At 46.3% G+C, this 20,808-nt stretch overlaps 1 protein-coding gene across 6 annotated transcripts in view; it reads left to right on the top strand.

The window, feature by feature from the left end:
* The window catches only part of RBKS (ribokinase), a 116,446-nt gene that overhangs the window by 17,473 nt on the left and 78,165 nt on the right, over window positions 1-20,808 (top strand). For all 6 annotated transcript variants that reach the window (XM_070069291.1, XM_008254584.4, XM_070069292.1 and 3 more), the window contains exon 2: window positions 11,134-11,266. In XM_070069291.1, coding sequence (XP_069925392.1) covers window positions 11,134-11,266 — 133 coding nt within the window. The remainder of the gene's footprint in view (window positions 1-11,133; window positions 11,267-20,808) is intronic.

Raw genomic sequence — 20,808 nt, forward strand, 5'->3', positions numbered from 1 at the left:
AGAATCTGCATAATAGCCCCCTTGAGTCTGTTGCTCAATACTCTGTGGGCATGCAGAGAACTGCACAAAGCCAGCAACTACTCAAGGGTGGTAAGCGTAACATTGCCCAGAAATGATACAGGCATGGGTCCAGAGGTGCCAGAGACGCTGCTGAACCTCTGCAACATTGAGTGGAGATCCAGAAGGACCACAGCTTCCTGAGATGGGTACCCTTCCCCTCCAGAAAGTCTTCTGTAGGGGCTGGTGTGTGGCACAGTAGGTTAAGCCACCTCCTACAACACTGGTATCCTGTATGGGTACTGGTTTGACTCTCCACTGTTCCACTTCCAGTCTAGCTCCCTGCTAATGCACCTGGGGAAGCAGCAGAAAATGGTTCAAGTCCTTGGGCCCCACCCCACCCCCACCCATGTGGGAGACCCAGATGGAGTTCCAGGCTCCTGGCATTGGCCTAGCCTGGCCCTGGCCATTGAGTGAACCAGCAATTGAAAGATAACTCTCTCTCTCTCTTTTTCTCTCTCTCTCTCTAACTCTGCCTTTCAGATAATTTTTTTTTTTTTAAAAAAAGGGGGTTATTCTAAATGCACCATAACAGATCTCAAAAATAATCCTTAAAGGGGCCAGCAGCATTCCACATAGGAGCACTGGTTTGAGTCCTAGCTTATCTGCTTCCAATCGAGCTGCCTGCTAATGTGCCTGGGAAAGCAGCAGAAGATGGCCCAAGTACTTGGACCGCTACCACCCATATGGGAGACTTGGATGGAGTTCTAGGCTCCTGCCATTGGCCCAGCCCAGCCCTGACTGTTGTGGCTGTTTTGGGGATGAACCAGCAAATGGAAGATCTCTTTACCCCTCTGTCTCCTCTCTCTGCCACTCTGTCGTCCAAGTAAATAAAATCTTTTTTAAAAAAATCCTTAAAAAGATTAAGCTGCTCCACAATGTACTTAACTGCTAGAAAAACACAACAGGAAGACACTCAACAATCTATCATTTGCAATGTCAGTATCTGAATCAGAAATCACTAGACAGGGGCCGGCACTGTGGCATAGTGAGCTAAGCCTCTGCCTGTGGTGCCAGCATCCCACATGGGTGCCAGTTCATGTCCTGGCTGCTCCTCTTTCAATCCAGCTGCAGCCTGAGAAAGCAGTGGAAGATGGCTTAGGCTCCTGCACCCACATGGGAGACCTGAAAGAAGCTCCTGGCTCCAGGCTTCAGATCAGCCCAGCTGTGGCTATTGAGGACATTTGGGAAGTGAATCAGCGGATGGAAGACCTCTCTTCCCTCTCCTTCTCCGCCTCTGCCTCATTATAACTCTGCCTTTCAAATAAATAAATAAATCTTTTTTAAAAAGTCATTAGATCTGCAAAGAATTTTTTTAAAAAGTGATGCACAACCAAAAGGGTAAAAAATAATCAAAAGAGACACAGAAACAGCAGCAATGATGGATTAGTATAAAGGGACTTTAAAGGAGCTACTATGAATATGCTCAGCGGGGGCTGCATTGTGGCACAGCAGGTTACGCCACTGCTTGGGACATGGGATCCCATATCAGAGTGGCAGTTCAAGGCCTGGCTACTCTGCTTCTGATCCAGCTCCCTAATGTACCTGGGGAGGCAGCAGAGGATGGCTCAAGAACTTGAGACCCTGCCACACATGTGGGAGACTTGGGTGGAGTCCCTGGCTCCTGGCTTCAGCCTGGTCCAGCCCCAGCAGTTACAGCCATTTGGGGAGTAAACAAGCAGATGCAAAATTCTCTTTCCCCATCTTCCTCTCTCACTCTTTCTTTCAAATAAATAAATCTTTTATTTCTTTAAAAAAAATGCTTTCATCCAGAAGCCCAGTGTTCTCAGAATGAACAAATGAATACTTAACATTCATCAAAAAAGGAATTATGTCCCACAGGGTGGCTGGGAGGGCCCCTCCGCGGAGGTAACATTGGAGCTGACCTTGTGAGATACAAGCTGGGAGAAGACCATAACGCTCTCATCTTTACTGTGTCTCCCATTGCCTTGGATACTTTTTCACACATAAACCAGCATTATATACGTAGAGGCCCAGGATATGACACTGAAAGGCTGTCTCCTGCTAGAGGATGGCCTGCTCTGTAAATTTGAGAGTAGCTCCATCTTGAGACAAAATGACATTTCAGTCACAGACTTTTTAGCTAGGAAAAAATGCAGATTGAAAAAATCCATTCAAAAAAAGAAAACCAGTTCATAACAGCTTAAAGTATAATTCATTTTTAACTTCCTTAAATAAATCATATACACAGCTGCATATTTAGGGTTTGAGACCATAGAATGAATTTCCAGTTGGGAAATAAAGTTCTTTTTACATAGGTAGAAATAGGTATCACTACCTTGACTTTTTTAAAAAAAATTATAAACAAAGAATGTACCTGTTTGCAGGCACAATGTGATGTTTCAATATATGTGTACATTTTATAATGCTTAAATCAGAATAGCGTGTTTGTCCCCTCAAACACCATTTCTTCAATAAATGCTTTTCAAGATATTCTATTTCAGATATTAGCTACAGTCACCCCACTGTGCAACAGAACACCAGCAATTACTTCTGTGTTGACCAGCTTCACCCCTTTCCCCACCCACCTCGCTCCTCCAGCCTCTGATAACCACCAATGCTACTCTGTTTCTCTGAGTTCAACTTTTTCAAATTCCACATATCGGTGAGATCATACGGTGTTTGTGTCTCTGTGCCTGGCTTATTTCACCCAACATAATGTCCTCCAGGTTCATCCATGTTGTTGCAAATCACAACTTGATTTTGAAATTACTTCTGCCTTTTAAATGTTACGTACACAAGTGCTGAGATGAACAGATAGAACTGGAGAATCCAGGCATTGGGAATATTAAATTAGTGTGGTGAATTCTAATTGAGTAATAACTAATAGTACCATCTCCTGTTAGAGAGGTTTGCAGTATGTCAGAATTTTGCAGCCAGAAGAAAGGATCCATGTCAGAAAGGAACATTGTGACGTTTAGCTGAAACCAGTCTTGCTGTGACCGCTTGGAAAGACTTCCTATCCCATGTCCCTAGGCCATTCCTCCCTTTGGTTTGAATAATCTTTTAAGAATCTTTAACAACCACATCATTGTCAAGAAGTTAAAAGCAGCTGCTAAGTTGTTCTAGTAACACCTGTCAATGAATTAACTCAGAGCACGAAACCCAGGCATTTAAGTAGTTGACAAGTATTATTAAACCTGTTGTGCAAGAGAAGAAGCTGGTTCAAAGAGGGGGAAGCTGGCAAGGGCACTGCAGTCGGTCGGTGGCTCACCCACCCCGGCACGACCTAGTGCTTGCTCACAGGGAAGACTGTAGGGCCATCCACAGCATTTATCAGTGCTCTCTATCCACCTAAAATTGTGACATTTTCAAAACTATGAATTTATTTTAAATTCAGGTATGTTTCTTATGCATGGTTTTCTCTGATTGGCCTTCCTCCCTCATTCAAAAATTCACAAACATACCTCAGTAGAACAAAGGCCCTATATGACAAGGCAACAGCTGGCATACGGAACAGGGAAATGCTGAAGGCTTTCTCTCTTGAGATCTGGAACAAGACAAAGACGCCCACCATCACCACTCTGATTCAACCTACCACTGCAAGTCCTAGCCAGAGCAGTTAGACAAAAGAAAGATGACAGGGCATCCCAATGGACAGGAGAAAGTCTAATTGTCTGAAATATGGGAAACCCCAAAGACTCCTCCAGAGGCTTTTAGAATAAATGAATTCAGCAAAGGTGCAGGATGTAAAGCCAACCTATGAAACTTGGTAGCACTGTTACGTACCATTAGCAGATTATCTGGAAGAGAAATCGAGGGACCAGCATTGTGGTGCAGCAGGTTAAACTGCTGCTTGCAGTGCCAGCATCCGATGTCAGTGCTGGTTCAAGTCCCGGCTGCTCTGCTTCTGATCCAGCTTCCTGCTGATGCACCTGGGAAGGTAGCGGAAGATGGCCCAAGTACTTGGGCCCCTGCCACCTATGTGGGAGACCAGGATGGAGCTCCTGGTTGCAGCCTGGCCCACCAGCAGCTGTTGTGAACATTTGGGTATAAAGCAGGGAATGGAATCAATCTCTCTCTCTCTCTCTCTCTCTCTCGCTTGCTCACTCACTCTGGATTTCCAATAAATAACTCTTCAAGAAAAGAATCAAGAAAGCAATCCCATTCCCAATAGCTACAAAAATAAAATACCTAGGAATAGGGGCTATTGTTGTGGTGCAGTGGATTAAACTGCCAAGATGCTGGCATCCCATTTGAGCAATGGTTCAAGTCTTGGCTGTTCCACTTCCAATCCAACTCCATGCTAATGCACCTGGGAAAGCAGCGGACAATGTCCCAGGCACTTCGGCCCTTGCCACACAAATGGGAGACTTGGATGGAGTTCCAGGCTTCTAGCTTCAGCCTGACCCAGCCCTGGCAGTTGCAGCCATTTAGGGAGTAAACCAGTGGATGGAAAATTTCTATCTGTCTCTCACTCCACCCCACCCCCACACCGGGCCTCTGTAACACTGCCTTTCAAATGAATAAATAACTTGGAAAAAAAGAAAAAAAGAAAAAAGGGGCCAGTGCTGTGGCACAATGGGTTAAAGCCAAGGCCTACAGCACTGCTATACCATATGACACTGGTTCAAGTCCTGCTGCTCCACTTCCAATCCAGCTCCCTATTAGTGCATCTGGGAAAGCAGCGGAAGATGGCCCAGGTGCTTGGACTCCTGCACCCACATGTGAGACCTGGAAGAAGCTTCTAGCACCGGATTCAGCCAGCCCAGCCCTAGCTGTTGTGGCCATTTGAGGAGTGAACCAGTGAATGAATGGAAGATCTCTCTCTATCTCTCTGTCTCTCCTTCTCTCTCTCTTTGTAACTCTACATTTCAAATAAATAAACAATTATTTTAGAAGAAACAAAAAACCTAGGAATAAATTTAACTAAAGAGGTAAAATAGCTCTACAATGTAAACTATAAAATATTGATGAAAGAAACTGGGAAGGAAACAAAGAAATGGAAAGACATCCTGTGTTCCTGTACTGGGAGAATCAAAAATATCATTAAAATGTTCATACCACCTTAAACCAGGTAGATGTAGATCCAGTACAATTCCTTCCGAATACCAATGATGTATTCCTCAGAACCACAAAAACAATGCTACAATTTGTGTGGAACCACCAAAAAACCCCAATAAGCCAAAGCAACCTTAATCAAAAGAACAAAGCAGGAGGGAATGAGTGCTCTTTGACAAAGCTACTAAGTGTACACACTGGGGAAAGGACAATCTTCCATAGATGGTGCTGGGGAGCTGGGATATCTATATGCAGAAGAATGAAACTAGACCCTAATCCTCCACCATATACAAAAATTCGGTATGAACAAAAGACCTGAAACCACTAGAGGAAAGTGTAGGAGAAATGTCTCAGGTCATTGGAATAGGCAAGGATTTTTTTTTTTTTTTTCTGACAGGCAGAGTGGACAGTGAGAGAGAGAGGCAGAGAGAAAGGTCTTCCTTTGCCGTTGGTTCACCCTCCAATGGCCGCCGCGGCCAGCGCGCTGCGGCCGGCGCACCGCGCTGATCCGAAGGCAGGAGCCAGGTACTTATCCTGGTCTCCCATGGGGTTCAGGGCCCAAGCACTTGGGCCATCCTCCACTGCACTCCAGGGCCACAGCAGAGAGCTGGCCTGGAAGAGGGGCAACCGGGACAGAATCCGGCACCCCGAATGGGACTAGAACCCGGTGTGCCGGCGCCGCAGGATTAGCCTAGTGAGCCGCGGCGCCGGCCCTGCTCCACTTCCAATCCAGGTCCCTGCTAGAGCACCTGGGAAAGCAGCAGCAGATGACCCAAGTCCTTGGGCCTCAGCACTCATGTGGGAGACCCAGAAGAAGCTCTTGGCTCCTGGCTTTGGCCTGGCCCAGCGCTGCCCATTGTGGCCATTTGGGAGTGAACCAGCGGATGTAAGATCTCTTTCTGCCTCTCTGTCTCTTCCTTTCTGTAACTCTGACTTTCAAACAACTAAATAAATCTTTAAACACACACACACACAGAGTCAACTGTCTTAGTCTGGGTTCAACAGAAAGCAGAGCATAAGAGCTTATGTGTGCAAACTCTATCCAGTCCTGTAATCCAGGAAGCAAGAGCAAGGGACAGGGAAGGAGGAAGAGCCTATACAAAGAGGCTTCACAGAGTTGGTGACTCTGGCAGGCAAGCGGTTGCTCAATTCTTCCAGCACAGCCTTAAGAAATCTCGCTGGAGTCCGGCGCCGCGGTTCACTAGGCTAATCCTCCGCCTAGCGGCGCCGGCACACCGGGTTCTAGTCCCAGTCGGGGCGCCGGATTCTGTCCTGGTTGCCCCTCTTCCAGGCCAGCCCTCTGCTGTGGCCAGGGAGTGCAGTGGAGGATGGCCCAGGTGCTTGGGCCCTGAACCCCATGGGAGACCAGGAAAAGCACCTGGCTCCTGGCTCCTGCCATCGGATCAGCGTGGTGCGGCGGCCATTGGAGGGTGAACCAACGGCAAAGGAAGACCTTTCCCTCTGTCTCTCTCACTGTCCACTCTGCCTGTCAAAAAAAAAAAAAAAAAAAAATCTCGCTGGGGGCCGGCGCCGTGGCTCACTAGGCTAATCCTCCGCCTTGTGGAGCCAGCACACCGGGTTCTAGTCCCAGTCGGGGCGCCGGATTCTGTCCCAGTTGCCCCTCTTCCAGGCCAGCTCTCTGCTGTGGCCCTGAAGTGCAGTGGAGGATGGCCGAAGTCCTTGGGCCGTGCACCCCATGGGAGACCAGGAGAAGTACCTGGCTCCTGGCTTTGGATCAGCGTGGTGCGCCAGCCGCGGCGGCCATTGGAGGGTGAACCAACGGCAAAGGAAGACCTTTCTCTCTGTCTCTCTCTCTCACTGTCCACTCTGCCTGTCAAAAAAAGAAAAAAGAAATCTCACTGGGAAACAAGCCCTGGAGTGGGAGAAGAGCAGCCTTGGGTGGGGCCCTATGAGGTTGTACCTGCAAGAAGCCAGCTGGCACCCACAAAGCACTGATGGCTAGAAAATGATCCCAGGTGGCAAAATACAAAGTAATGACAAGTATTAGCCCATAGTATCCCACCCAGGATATCCTTGCTCTATAAACTTACATGCTAAGGATACAGAGCAAAACATGAAATTCTGCTCCCTACCCTTCCCTGTGTACACTTGTTACTAACAATACACTTTGCACGCATTTACCTATCATATGAGAACAGAAACATAAATATTCTTCCTTTTAAAAGACATGAATCAGATCATAACAATCTCCTTGTTCTGTAACATTCTTTTTGCACTCATCTGTTAATTGTTTCAGGGCTGGGTTTTATCCCTTCATCAGGAAGTTGGTTTCGCCCTGTAGGAGGAACATTGGAAAACACTGAATCAACATTTTGTTGAGTTAATGCATGAGTGAAGGAAGGATGATATGAGTGGTACTCACTGTCACAGTTCCGTGGCAAAGGAATGCTGCTAATATTTGGAATGCAGTGAGCAAGACCTGGTCAAACATGCACTTGCTTCTGGTGGACAACTGCATAGTCAGAACCGCCACGGCCCTAATTAACCCCCCTACTTCCTCACGTAGAAGAGTGGACGCTGTGCAGTGGAGGCATGGAAGAGACAAAGAGAGGCTCTTGGAAAGATTCATTCAGTCAGCAAGTATCTATTCATCTCATGCCAAGCCACAGGCACTTTGGCTCCAGTGGAGAACAGGACACACTTGGCCCCTGACTTCATGCAGAGAAGGTCTACTACAGCTGAGGGAAGAAAAGAGACAAAAGGAAAGATGCTGAAGGAAAAGGAAACAAAATAGTAAAATACAACGGGGTGATGAATGCCAATGACGGCTGACTTAATACAGTGCTCGTGCTAATATAAGTTATTTAGAAATGAGTTGTAATCCCAGCCATCTGCTTGCACATCACACACACACACACACACACACACACGTACATTGTGTAACCCTGATTTCACCCTCCCCCACATATATACACATCCCAGGAATAATCTGGTGACATATTTTTCATGATATCCCACATTGATAATAAAAAATAAACTTGACTCAAACCAGTGAATTGTGACCCAGATTTAGGTTTAAAAATAATGGAAGTCATAAGTTTTCTTTAGTGACAGTCTTGCTAATTAAGTTATTTGGCCTGTTTTTAGCCATATTAGATTATTTTTCCCTTTTTGAGGTTGTTATGAGCGTTGTTTGTAGCAGCATCAATAAGCCAAGAATTCACAGAGTTACTCAATCACACAGATTACTCATCATTGCCTGTTCATAACAGAATCCTAAAATGTTTAAGATTTCTGATGCAAATCAAAATCTCATCATCACTTGTCATTGCTAAATTAAATGACAGGATAATAACATTACATTAAAACCATTTTTCTCTTGATTGAGTACCTTTTTCAGAAGTGAACCTTCTAGATGTATATTTTTTTCATCAGAACCATAAATGCATTTAGAATCCAAGATAAAAATAGAATGGAAAAGGGGAGGAGTGGGATGTTTTCAAATTATTGATGAGTCCTTTGAATGTCAAATATCCATATTTGACAGTGCACTGCTAGGAAATGGGGTAGTTCAGCCCAGTTTATTGACTCCTCCAGAACTGCATGGAGAAGGTTCACAAGTTGAACTTGGCCTTTCCTGAAACAGCCACGTGTTCTTAGTATGAGTTATGTGTCATGGCAAATGGCTGTGGAATTGGCATTGTTCTGTTACTCTAAGATGTTGGCATCAGATGGATGACAGCCTATGTATCAAATTAATATGAATTTTTAATCTGCTACAGTGTTGTTCTCAATTTACCAGCGCAGATTTATCTCCTGGCCTTTCTTATCTAAAGCTAGTTAATCTTTTTGGTCACACCTGCCCTCTCTCTGCCCTACTCCACCTGGCCTTTGCTTCCTCCACTTTTTTGTGGCAATAAAGCCGGTGTTTTGTGGCCAGAGCCAGTCTTCACTTGACCCAGGACTCCTCTTGCATTTTAAAGCCAGTCATTTCCTTCTAGCCTTCAAAGATCTTGGTTCCTGGAGCAGGCATTTGGCTTAGTGGTTAAGACACAGCTTGGGAAGCCAAATTGCCAGCTCTGCTTCCACGTCCAGCTTCCTGCTAATGCAGCTCTGACAAGCAGCAGGTGATGGCTCAGGTAATGGGTCCCTGCCACTCACGTGAGAGGCTCAGATTTCCTTCTAGACTCCTGGCTTCAGCCTGGCCCAATCCTGGCTGTTGGAGGCATTTGGGGAGTGAACCAGCAGATGAAAGATGGTCTCTCAATCTCTATCTCTCTCTGGCTGTCTCTCTCATCTCCGTCTCTCTGCCTTTCAAATAAAATGAAAAATTTTTTTCAATGATTCTGTTTTCTTACATCTTCCATCTTTAATGTCACGAGAGACCCAGATGACACTTTTTCCTTTACTTCATGCCTCATTTGACACTAGCATCATAGTAAGAATCTTTAGTTCTTGGAGAAGTTGATGAAGGTGTAGATGGAACAAGATTAGCTCTAGGCTCATGATTATTGAATCTGGTCAGTGGGTCCGTAGGGGTAGAGGAAATCAATGTGCCACCTTCATTATGTTTGTTTGTTTAGAAATTTATATCGGGCCATTGCTGTGGCACAGCAGGTTAATGCCCTGGCCTCAAGCGTTGGCATCCCATATGGGTGCTGGTTCAAGGCCTGGCTGCTCTTCTTCTGATCCAGCATTCTGCTATGGCCTGGGAAAGCAGTAGAGGATGGCCTAAGTGCTTGGGCCCCTGCACCCATGTGGGAGATCCAGAGGAAGCTCCTGGCTTCTGATCGGCGCAGCTCCTGCCATTGTGGCCAATTGGGGAGTGAACCAGTGGATGGAAGACCTCTCTCTCTCTCTCTGCCTCTCCTCTTTCTGTGTAACTGACTTTCAAATAAATAAATAAACCTTTAAAAAAGAAAAAAGAACATTTAAAAAATTATATTGTAAAAATTTAAAAATAAACTTAGCTCATTAGGATGTCTTTATAAAAATGTTTTTTTGAATGAGCACATGAAGTAGTGAGGTATGCAGGATAGAGGATTGAAACCTGATCCTGCCCTCTACACACCCACCCCTGAGTGAACTAGAGTCTGTAGTACTTGAAGTTACAACTTCCCTCTTCCATTTAGGTCCTGTGCATGATCACCAGAGTCCTGTTACCCTTCCTGTTCTTGTTAAAATGACTAGATAAACCTGTACAGACACACTGATTACATCCCACTTACTAAATCCCACTGTGCTGGGCATTGGGAAAGGGAGTATGAAACAGAAGTAGCCTGAGTAACTCGGATGTGGCACAGACACCAGGAACTCTCCCCTAAAGTAGAACTACAGCAATAACCTTGGTCTCCCACGTGCATGGCAAGGGCCCAACTACTTGAGCCATCACTGCTGCTCCCCAGGGGCTGCGCTGGCAGGATGCTGAAGTCAGGAGCCAGAGCTGGCTATCAAACCCAGGCTCTCAGATGTGGAATACTGGCATCTTAACCACAGGGCCAAACATCCACCCGCAGGGAGATGCGTTCTTGATAATTATGCAGACTCCTGCCTGTCGCCTTCAAGGGAAAGGTCATCTTCCCTGCCTCTGCTTCCTATCCTAACTGTTAAGACTACAGCTCCATCAGACAACCCTGCCTCTCTTAAAGAACTTAAATTGAGGCCGACACCGTGGCTCACTTGGCTAATCCTCGGCCTGTGGTGCCAGCATCCTGGGTTCTAGTCCCAGTTGGGGCGCCGGGTACTAGTCCCGGTTGCTCCTCTTCCAGTCCAGCTCTCTGCTGTGGCCCGGGAGGGCAGTGGAGGATGGCCCAAGTGCTTGGGTCCCTGCACCCACATGGGAGACTGGGAGGAAGTACCCGGCTCCTGACTTTGGATTAACACAGCGCCAGACGTAGTGGCCATTAGGGGAGTGAACCAGTGGAAGGAAGACCTTTCTGTCTCTCACTCACTGTCTATAACTCTCTCTCTCTCTCCCTCTCTCAATGTCTAACTTTGCCTGGCAAAAAATAAAAAAAAAAATTTTTTTAAAAGAACTTAAATTGATTGCACTTACCAATGCTCTTTCCTTCTTCTCTTCTTAAATTATAACAGTCTTACTTCTCGTTTGCCAAAAATCGGAGAAACCATCCACGGACATAAGTTTTTTGTTGGCTTTGGAGGGAAAGGTGCCAACCAATGTGTCCAAGCTGCTAGACTTGGAGCAAAGACATCAATGGTATGCAAGGTAAGCGCAATATATGGAGAGGATGCCAGAGGCAAGAATCGGTTTTCAAGACTTGAGTTTAATGTTTTGACTTTGTTCGGTATTTTAAAGTGAACATTTCAGTGGCATTTAGTGCATTCGCACTGCCGCGCAGCCACGTTTCCATCCAGTCTCAGCACGCTGCCACCATCCAGAGTAAAACCCTCTGCTGTCTCTAGATTTATCTGTTGTGCATATTTCATGTAAATGAGGCAGGTGACATTTTCAGCCGAGCTTCTTTGACTTGGCATGCTGGTTCTGAGGTCCATCCACCTGGTGTCATGTGTTGGAACTCCCAATGGCTGCATTCCCTGTCTGGGTGTACCACAGTTTATCTGTGTGTGAATGGATTGATGTACAACCAGGCCGTGTCCACCTTTTCAGTGTTGTGATCAGTGGCTGTGAACCCATGTCTGCATGTTCTTGTTTGAGTCCCTGTTTTCAACTATTTTGGAAACTCATTGTTTGAAAAGATCTAAATAGCAGAGGATAATCGTCCTTGTCCTTGATATCAGTGTCTACCTCGTTGAATCTTTTGAGAAGTAGCAGTCCTCCATAACTTAATGCTGCATTCCCTGAACATAATGCGTTTGTAACTGGAGTGTGAGAAGTGAGGGAAACGCACTTCCTTCGACGGGTTTCTGTAGTCCAGCCTCTAAACAACCGCGTGAGTCACTGTGGCAGGTTTCACTGCAGCAACATAGCTTTTGCAAACTTAGTCTAGCAAGAGAGGTTTATGCATCTCTCAGCCATTTTCTTTTTCTAATGCTGTACCCTGATCAGAGAGGAATTCGGGACTCAGTAAACAACACATAACTAGTCTTACAGCATAGTTCCTATGTAACAGCCAGGATTGCTACTGCTGTCCATGATGGATAATCTACCCAATTGTCGCTTTATCTGCTCATGAACTGTGGCTTATTTCTAACTTGTGTTTAACATGATATAATTCTCCTGTGGCTCTTTGGTCAAAAACATCACATGAAACTCAGCATTCATTGTCTAAGTTTGAGCTCTTGATTTAAAACATCAAAAAATTTAGCAATTTATTGTGTTCTAGTGCTGTGGGAGGGGGCTGATAAAAACTCCTCTGAGCCTAACCCATCTCATACTTGATTAGAGGTGAAGAGTTTGAGGAATAATGAGATGGTGCCGACGTAAGGGGACTTGGGAATTGGAAAGAGGATGATACAGTTTCCTGGCTAGGAAAACCTGGACATTGAATTGGTGTTAGAAGCTGGGTACTCCAGAGGCCGGTGCCGTGGCTCACTTGGTTAATCCTTCGCCTGTAGCACCAGCATCCCATATGGGTGCCAGGTTCTGGTCCCGGTTGCTCCTCTTCCATTCCAGCTCTCTGCTGTGGCCCAGGAAGGCAGTGGAGGATGGCCCAAGTGCTTGGGCTCCTGCACCCCCGTGGGAGACCAGGAAGGAACACCTGGCTCCTGGCTTCGGATCGGCACAGCACCAGCTGTGGCAGCCATGTGGGGGGTGAACCAATGGAAGGAAGAAGTCTGTCTCTGTCTCTCTCTCTCACTGTCTAACTCTATCTGAAAAAAAAAAAAAAAAGCTGGGTACTCCAAATAGCTGTTCTGAGAAAAGCAGAGTTCTCTAGAGCTGGAGACATGGAAGGAGAAGAGTAGAGAACCTTCCTTGTCAAAGCTGTATGGAAGCTATTCATGGAGCCATTGCTGTCAAGATTGGCTGTCCTCTGGGATGTCATCCAAGTTCAAGATTTGGAGATGGGTTGTATTTTTGGTCTGTTGAATTTGAGGCAAAGAGAGGCACACAACATAGAAATATTTGGATTATGGAAATGAACTTGGGAAATGAACCATGAAACTATACAAGTGGAAGAGGAAAAGGCTGCAGAAGGCTGTATTTTGAGAAAGGTTCCATGTAGGGGGCTGATGAAGTAAGGTGGTATCTTTTTGTCCTGGGCTATGTATGATAGTTTATGTGAGCAGCTGTACAATTCTACACATCTACTGTGCTCCTGATTTATGCATCTAATGCTTAGTCCCTCCGCGGGACCTAGCATGGGGGTGCACAGGAGAGGATGAGAAAACATGACTTCAGCTAAAACCTGTCCAGGATAACTTTCCTTACATAACCTAGGCCCTTTAGACATGGATGTATTTAAAAACTGAAGCAAAGTGCATAATATTCTTAGACTTATTTTTTTAAGATTTATTTATTTATTTATTGGAAAGGCAGAGTTACAGAGAGACAGAGGCAGAGGGAGTTTTCCATCCACTGGTTCACTCCCCAAATGGCCACAACACCTAGAGCTGGGCTGATCCGGAGCCAGGAGCCAGGAGCCAGGAGCTTCTTCCAGGTTTCTCACACTGGTTCAGGGGCCAAAGCACTTGGGCCATCTTCCACTGCTTTCCCAGGCCATAGCAGAGAGCTGGATTGGAAGTGGAGCAGCCAGGACTCGAACCAGCCCCCATATGGGATGCTGGCACTGCAGGTAATGACTTTACCCACTACACCACAGCACTGGGTCCTTGGACTTATTAAAAAGAAAAGTAATACAGGTTTGTAAAGTTATCTATCCATTGATCATATTTTTCCATTGTGAAGTATATATTTATTGGCCAAACTTGCTCTATAGCAGTTTTTTAAAGATGACAATTTCTAAGTAGAAACCAAAATCATGAAATTACTCGAGATAAAACTGAACAGATGGAACAAATGAAAGACAGGTAGAAAATTTCCCATGGTTTTCTTAGCAACATTATAGTACCTACTGCTGCCCCATAGCAAACTAGAATTCAAGCTCTGATGAAGTAGGATTGTTTGATGGCACAGGGAAAACATCTCATGTTGAGCTAGGGAGAAACATTTGATAAGACAGTTTGACAAAGAATATTAGGCAAGAGTTACATCAGTATTTATACAGCAACACATGTATAATGAAACACTTCAAGTAGCTAAGAATTATGTAGTCAGTATTCAACTGAATCATGGGCCAAGGATATGGTCCAGTAATAACTGGAGACAAAATTTTCAGATAAAAAATTCAGGCATATATTGTAGAAAATGAAAGTCTTAGTCCCACAGCAAGTGCCCTATTAGGACATCTTTCACAAGAATTCATCTGATTTAAGTGTTTCCTTTTCCTCCACTCCATTAGGTCAAATCTTAGACAGGAGGGAGTTATTTCTATACTTCAAAAACTGGCAGCTGGCAGGGAAGGGGCATTTAGCTGCTCCTTGGGACACCTGCACCCCACATCAGAGTATCTGCATTTGAGTCCTGGCTCTGCTTCTGATTCCAGCTTCCTACTGATGCACACCTAAGGAGGCAGCAGGTGATGGCTCAAGTTCTTGGATCCTTGCCACCGATGTGGGAATGAGTTCCAGGCTCCTTGTTTAGCCCTGGACATTTTGATCATTTGGGAAGTGAATCAACTGTTGGAAGATTTCTCTCTCTTTCTCATTCTGGATCTCTGCCTTTCAAATAAATAACAGTTTTTTTTTTTTAAACTGGCACTGAAGGGGACCAGGTTGAATACAGATATGAAGGTGCAGTGGCCCAGGATGAGCCCAGAGTCCCTGCTTTCTGTGCAAGTGAGCAGAAGCCACAAGCAGGCATGGACCAAGATGACCAGAACAGGAATCAGTAAAGTGAGAGGACTTTCAACAATTCCATGCTCTTGCTTCCTTCAAATATGAGGTTATCTGAACTCTCGTACCCACAGCCATCTGTTCTCCCTTCAGAAAGGTCAGGCATTGGGTTGTGTAACAGAGGCAGCATTTTAGGCCAGGGCTGCACGAATCCCTAACCTCAGGCTGGTGCCAGGCTGCAAGTTGCCACTGTTCAGGACAATAAGAAAGGAAAATAAGCCATTAGAATTATTTGTTTAGCAATTTACTAACAGTTGGATGTAATAGTGGCAATAAATTGAGTTTTTATTTTATATGACTTTTGGACTTATTTGTTATTGTATTTTACAAAATTATTAGCTCAGAATGAATTGAAAACAAGAAAAAAAGGGGGAGGTAGACCTTTGCCTCAGATAGCTTAAAAAGGAGGATTTGAGAGCACCCATCATCTTAACCAAAAAGGTAACTTCTGTGCTATATCACTGTGGGAGAATCAGCTGACCACGTGTTCAGATTTTCATTTTCAAAGATCAAAAATGAGTCACCAGGTATTTCTAGGTACTATATAATGAAGTGAAATCTGTCCTTCCTGAACCTGATTGAAGACAGCTGGCCTGGATCTCCTTGTCAGTAGTGATTGGCACCCCTGGCCGTATATCCTAACATAGGGGAAGGAGCCTGTGACTCTACCAAGTACTATACACTTTCCACAGCAAGAAATGGTAGAAAGGAAAGAAAATAAGTGGATGACCACCATCTTCTGTTAGCCAGGCCTGGTAAATGTCATCGCATTCACCTTGTAAAGTAAAGGCCATTGTTAAGGTAAATATCCCTTTATCTGGGATAGAAATAAGCAACAGTTTTCTGTATTGTATCTCTGTGATGAAGCCACAAATGACAAGTTGAACAGTGAATAAGAAGTTCTCTAGAAGAGTGGCTGCCAGCTTTGGTTGTATGACAACAAATACAACTTACTCTTCTCAACAAGCTGTTCATTAGAGCCCACAACAACTGGAGAGTCACAGAATGGCTTGAAATGCTCTTGCTCCTCATAAACCCAGCCCTCTTGGTTTTTTTGTTTGTTGTTTTGTTTTGTTTTGTTTTTTTTTTGACAGGCAGAGTTAGACAGTGAGAGAGAGAGAGAGAGAGAGAGAGAGACAGAGAGAAAGGTCTTCCTTTTTCCGTTGGTTCACCCCCGAAATGGCCGCTAGGGCCGGTGTACTGTGCCAATCCAAAGCCAGGAGCAAGGTGCTTCCTCCTGGTCTCCCACACGGGCGCAGGGCCCAAGGACTTGGGCCATCCTTCACTGCCTTCCTGGGCCACAGCAGAGAGCTGGCCTGGAAGAGGGGCAACCGGGACAGAATCCGGCGCCCCAACCAGGACTAGAACCCGGGGTGCTGGCACTGCAGGAGGAGAACTAGCCTAGTGAGCTGTGGTGCTGGCCAAAGCCCTCTTGTTTTTCATGAGCCTTGTTGCACTGTCAGATCCAGTAGCCACCAGCCACACGTGGATATTTAAGTCTAAGTGTAATTAAAATAAAATTTTAAATGGAATGCCTCAAACAGGCTGCATAATGCGTCTTTTTTGGTTTCTGTGTTGCACAGCACAGATGTGGAACATTTCATCAGTACAGAAAGTTCTAGTGGATGGCGCTGCTATAGGATATTCAGAGCAAAGCCGAGCCTGGGGTTTCCTGAACGGCATCTTGAGTTCTGTGAGTTGCTTCAGCTTAAGTGCAAGTGGTTGTGTTTGGCTGCCCTTGACCCGGCTGCTCTCACCTGGAACAGGCTCACACGGGCCACCTCAGATGACATGGGCTTTCCAAGATTCCTTGTCCAAAAGCATTTCACCACTGCAGCCAAAAGAGCATAAGAGTGCCCCGAGGAGAGCTGTTGGAAACCACATGGCCCGGTCCTTGCGCAGGACCATCCGAGAGCCATGAGCAGAAGAGGGTGCGTGCCTGCAGTCACGTCCATTCAAGAATGAGGAGATAGGGCCAAGGAAAATGTACAAAAGGACAGCTAAGATGATCTGATCCTATGGAACACTCTTAACTGGGGAGGGATTAATATATTCCAAGCTACAATCTCTAGTAAACTGTTAGGAAAACTAGGCTAACAAATATGCAATGGCAAACAGTTTAAGATGGGGCTTAATTCTGGTATTGATTCGGAATGCTGTAGGAGGCCTATAAATGAAATTACTAATAAGAGCCACAGAGTAGGAAAGGTCGACCTTAAGTTGATGCTTGAAAACCAGGTAAGGGGCCCACGCTGTGGGCAGTAGGTTAATCCTCCACCTGTGACGCCAGCACCCCATATGGGCGCCGGTTCTAGTCCTGGCTGCTCCACTTCCAATCTAGTTCTCTGCTGTGGCCTGGGGAAGCAGAAGATGGCCCAAGTCCTTGGGCCCCTGCACCCACGTGGGAGACCTGGAGGAAGCTCCTGGCTTTGGATCCGCTCAGCTCCAGCTGTCACAGCCAACTAGGGAGTGAACCAGTGGATGGAAGCCCTTTCTCTCTCTCTCTCTCTCTCCTTCTCACTGTCTGTAACTCTACCTCTCAAATAAATAAGTAAAATCTTAAAAAAAAAAAAAAAAGGTAAGGTTTGAGTAGGTGGAGAGAAGAAAGGACTTCAGAGAAGTGAGGGAAAGGAACAGCCATGAACATGCACTCACGTTATGTTTTAACACAGTCACGTGAGGATGAGTTTAACAACGCCTTTCCACCGACCACTCTGTAGAGAAATCTAATTACTCTCGACAAAAAGGAGTTTTAGAAAGACAGAGGTAAAGAAGCAAAGGGGAGGGGACATCATTTGGCACAGCAGTCAAGGCACCACTTGGGATGGCCATGTCACAGTACTGGATCCTGTTTCCAGTTACAGCTTCCTGCCAATGCACACCCCGGGAGGAGCAGGTGATGGCCCCAGGACTTTGGTTCCTGCCACCTACATGGGAGACCCAAAGTGAATTCTGAGCTCCTGGCTTCAACCAGCCCCAGCCCAGGCTGTTGTAGACGTTTGGGAAATAAACTCAAACGTGGATGGAAAAATCTTTGTCTCTCTGCCTTTCAAGTAATTAAATAATTAAAAAACAAACAAACAAACAAAAGCAAAGGGCAGGAAGCTGGGCCACTTACTTTGAGATGGAGGTCAGCAAACAGGAGCCAAGGAAGTCCTTCCAGCTGTGCAACATCTTGATGGCCGCGTTGGGGCCTAGCTGCTCCTCAGACTCTGCCTGCCACGCTTCCCCTTGGCCTACTTCCGCGCTTTACTGCGTAACACCAACCGGGACTGCGCTCCCGTCTTCACCTCTTCCTCCCAGACAAGCGGACAGACCTCGGCCCTTCGATCCTGCAGTCCAGTGGTCCCTGCCCCGGGCCACACACTGGAGTCACCGGAGGAGCCTGCCACCGTCGCACCTGCACAAAGCCAGCAGGGGGCTATGAGCTCCCCCAGGAGATGCTAATATGCAGCCAAGGTTGAGAACCATTGGTTTCCTGCCAGAGCGAACTCACACCAGTCCCCCCCTACAGCCTGTCTCAGATGGAACAATTTGAGGCAAAATGTAAGGAATTTTAATTAGCGTGATAATGGCAGAACTGAAATTAGATTCCAAGTTTCCTGACTCCCATATGCACCATTTGCCTCATGGCCAAGATGCTTACATTTAAAGTTTCCCTATCAATTTGATAACCAAAGCATGACCGGGAAAAGGGAGAAGGCTCAGAGCTACCTGGGAGTCCACCTTTGCCAGGGCCCTTCTTACTGCAGGCACCTCCCATCCGCTTTGTCCACCGTGGTTTCCAAGGTCCTCGCTCAGTGGCAGGAAGTAAGTAAACCTTTGCATGGATTCAACTCCATCTACTCCATTTTCTGGCTATCAGTTCCCAACAACAGGGAAAGAAGCTTAGATTGGTGCCGCGGCTCACTAGGCTAATCCTCCACCTGCAGCTCCGGCACCCCAGGTTCTAGTCCCGGTCGGGGTGCCGGATTCTGTTCCGGTTGCTCCTCTTCCAGTCCATCTCTGTGCTGTGGCCCAGGAAGGCAGTGGAGGATGGCCCAAGTGCTTGGACCCCTGCACCCACATGGGAGACCAGAAGGAGGCACCTGGCTCCTGGCTTCAGATTGGTGCAGCACACTGGCCATAGTGGCCATTTTTGGGGGTGAACCAACGGAAGGAAGACCTTTCTCTCTGTCTCTCTCTCTCTCTCACTGTCTAACTCTGCCTGTCAAAAAAAAAAAAAAAAAAAAAAAAAGCTTAAATTTGAGTCAGAAATAAGCAGTTTAGGGACCAGTATTGTGGTGCAGCTGGTTAAGCTGCCGCCTGCAACACCAGCATCCCCTGTGAGCTCTGATTTGAGCCCCGGCTGCTCCACTTCTGAGCCAGTTCACTTGGGAAAGCAGCAGAAGATGGCCCCCTGCTTGGGCTCCTGCCATCCACATGGGAGACTCGGATGGAGTTCCAGACTCCTGCTTGACCTGGCGTAGCAATCACTGCAACCATTTGGGGAGTGAACCGCAGATGGAATATCTCTCTCTCCCTCTCTCCCTCCCTCCCTCTCTCTCTCTTCCTGCTTTCTGTAACTCTGCCTTTCAAATAAATAAATAAATCTTTAAAAAATTAATGAAAAAGAAGTAAGCATTTCTCTAAACTTTTTTTAAGGTAAATCCAGGATAAATAAATGTGTGAAATGTTTTGAGGATGGGGATATAGGGAATACGGCATTTGTGTAGTGTAACATTACAGGTTTGATTTGTACAGAATGAAAGAGAAGACCCTCTAAACAGGGTCCAGATCTCCATGGCTTTTTGTCTGTATTTTGATATGTGAGGGAGATCCATTTAAAACTTAGAGATTATTCCCAAGGCACAGATATACTCCCAATTGGTGGTTATTCTCATGAAAGTAGAGGGTTAATGGTAGCACTAAACAGTATTAAATACAGAAGTCCCTAATGGAGATATTAGGATAATAATAGTGATGCAGTCTATTTTAAAGTAATGTAAGGCCGGCGCCGCGGCTCACTAGGCTAATCCTCCGCCTAGCGGCGCCGGCACACCGGGTTCTAGTCCCGGTCGGGGCGCCGGATTCTGTCCCAGTTGCCCCTCTTCCAGGCCAGCTCTCTGCTGTGGCCAGGGAGTGCAGTGGAGGATGGCCCAGGTGCTTGGGCCCTGCACCCCATGGGAGACCAGGAAAAGCACCTGGCTCCTGGCTCCTGCCATCGGATCAGCGCGGTGCGCCGACCGCAGCACGCCAGCCGCGGCGGCCATTGGAGGGTGAACCAACGGCAAAGGAAGACCTTTCTCTCTGTCTCTCTCTCTCTCACTGTCCACTCTGCCTGTCCAAAAAAAAAAAAAAAAAAAAAAAATAAAGTAATGTAATGTCCCCACATGCTTGCATCCGTGATCAGTTGCCCTTCTGTTTGAAAATAGGAGCACCAGGAGGACTGGACCCAGATGGGCAGGAAGGCAGCTTCAGAGGTTGAGGCCCAGCAGCAGTAGCTCTGCCCCATTTCCCAGGAGCGGAAGCTAAGTCACAGCCCGGTGCCGTGATGACGGTGACAGCACTGAAACCTTGCTTAATCCTTTACAGGTTTTGTTTTTAATTTCTATTGATCAAAAACAGAGCTCCCATAACACCAGTTCCCCCCTCCAAATGCCCACGATGACAATGGCTAGGCCAGGGAAAAGCCAGAAACTCAATGCAAGTCTCCTACATGGTCGGCAGGAACTCAGCTCCTAGAGCCATCACCGCTGCTCCCCAGAGTCAGCATTAGCAGGAAGCTGGAATCGGAAGGTGAAGACAGCAGTCAAACCCAGGCCTCCGATATGGGACACAGGCATTCTTATCTGGTGTCTTAACTGCTAGGGCCAATGCCCCCCCACACACACTTTATATGTGCTTTCGTGGACA

Source organism: Oryctolagus cuniculus, chromosome 2 (genome assembly GCF_964237555.1).
Source record: "Oryctolagus cuniculus chromosome 2, mOryCun1.1, whole genome shotgun sequence".
Classification (NCBI taxonomy): Eukaryota; Metazoa; Chordata; class Mammalia; order Lagomorpha; family Leporidae; genus Oryctolagus; species Oryctolagus cuniculus.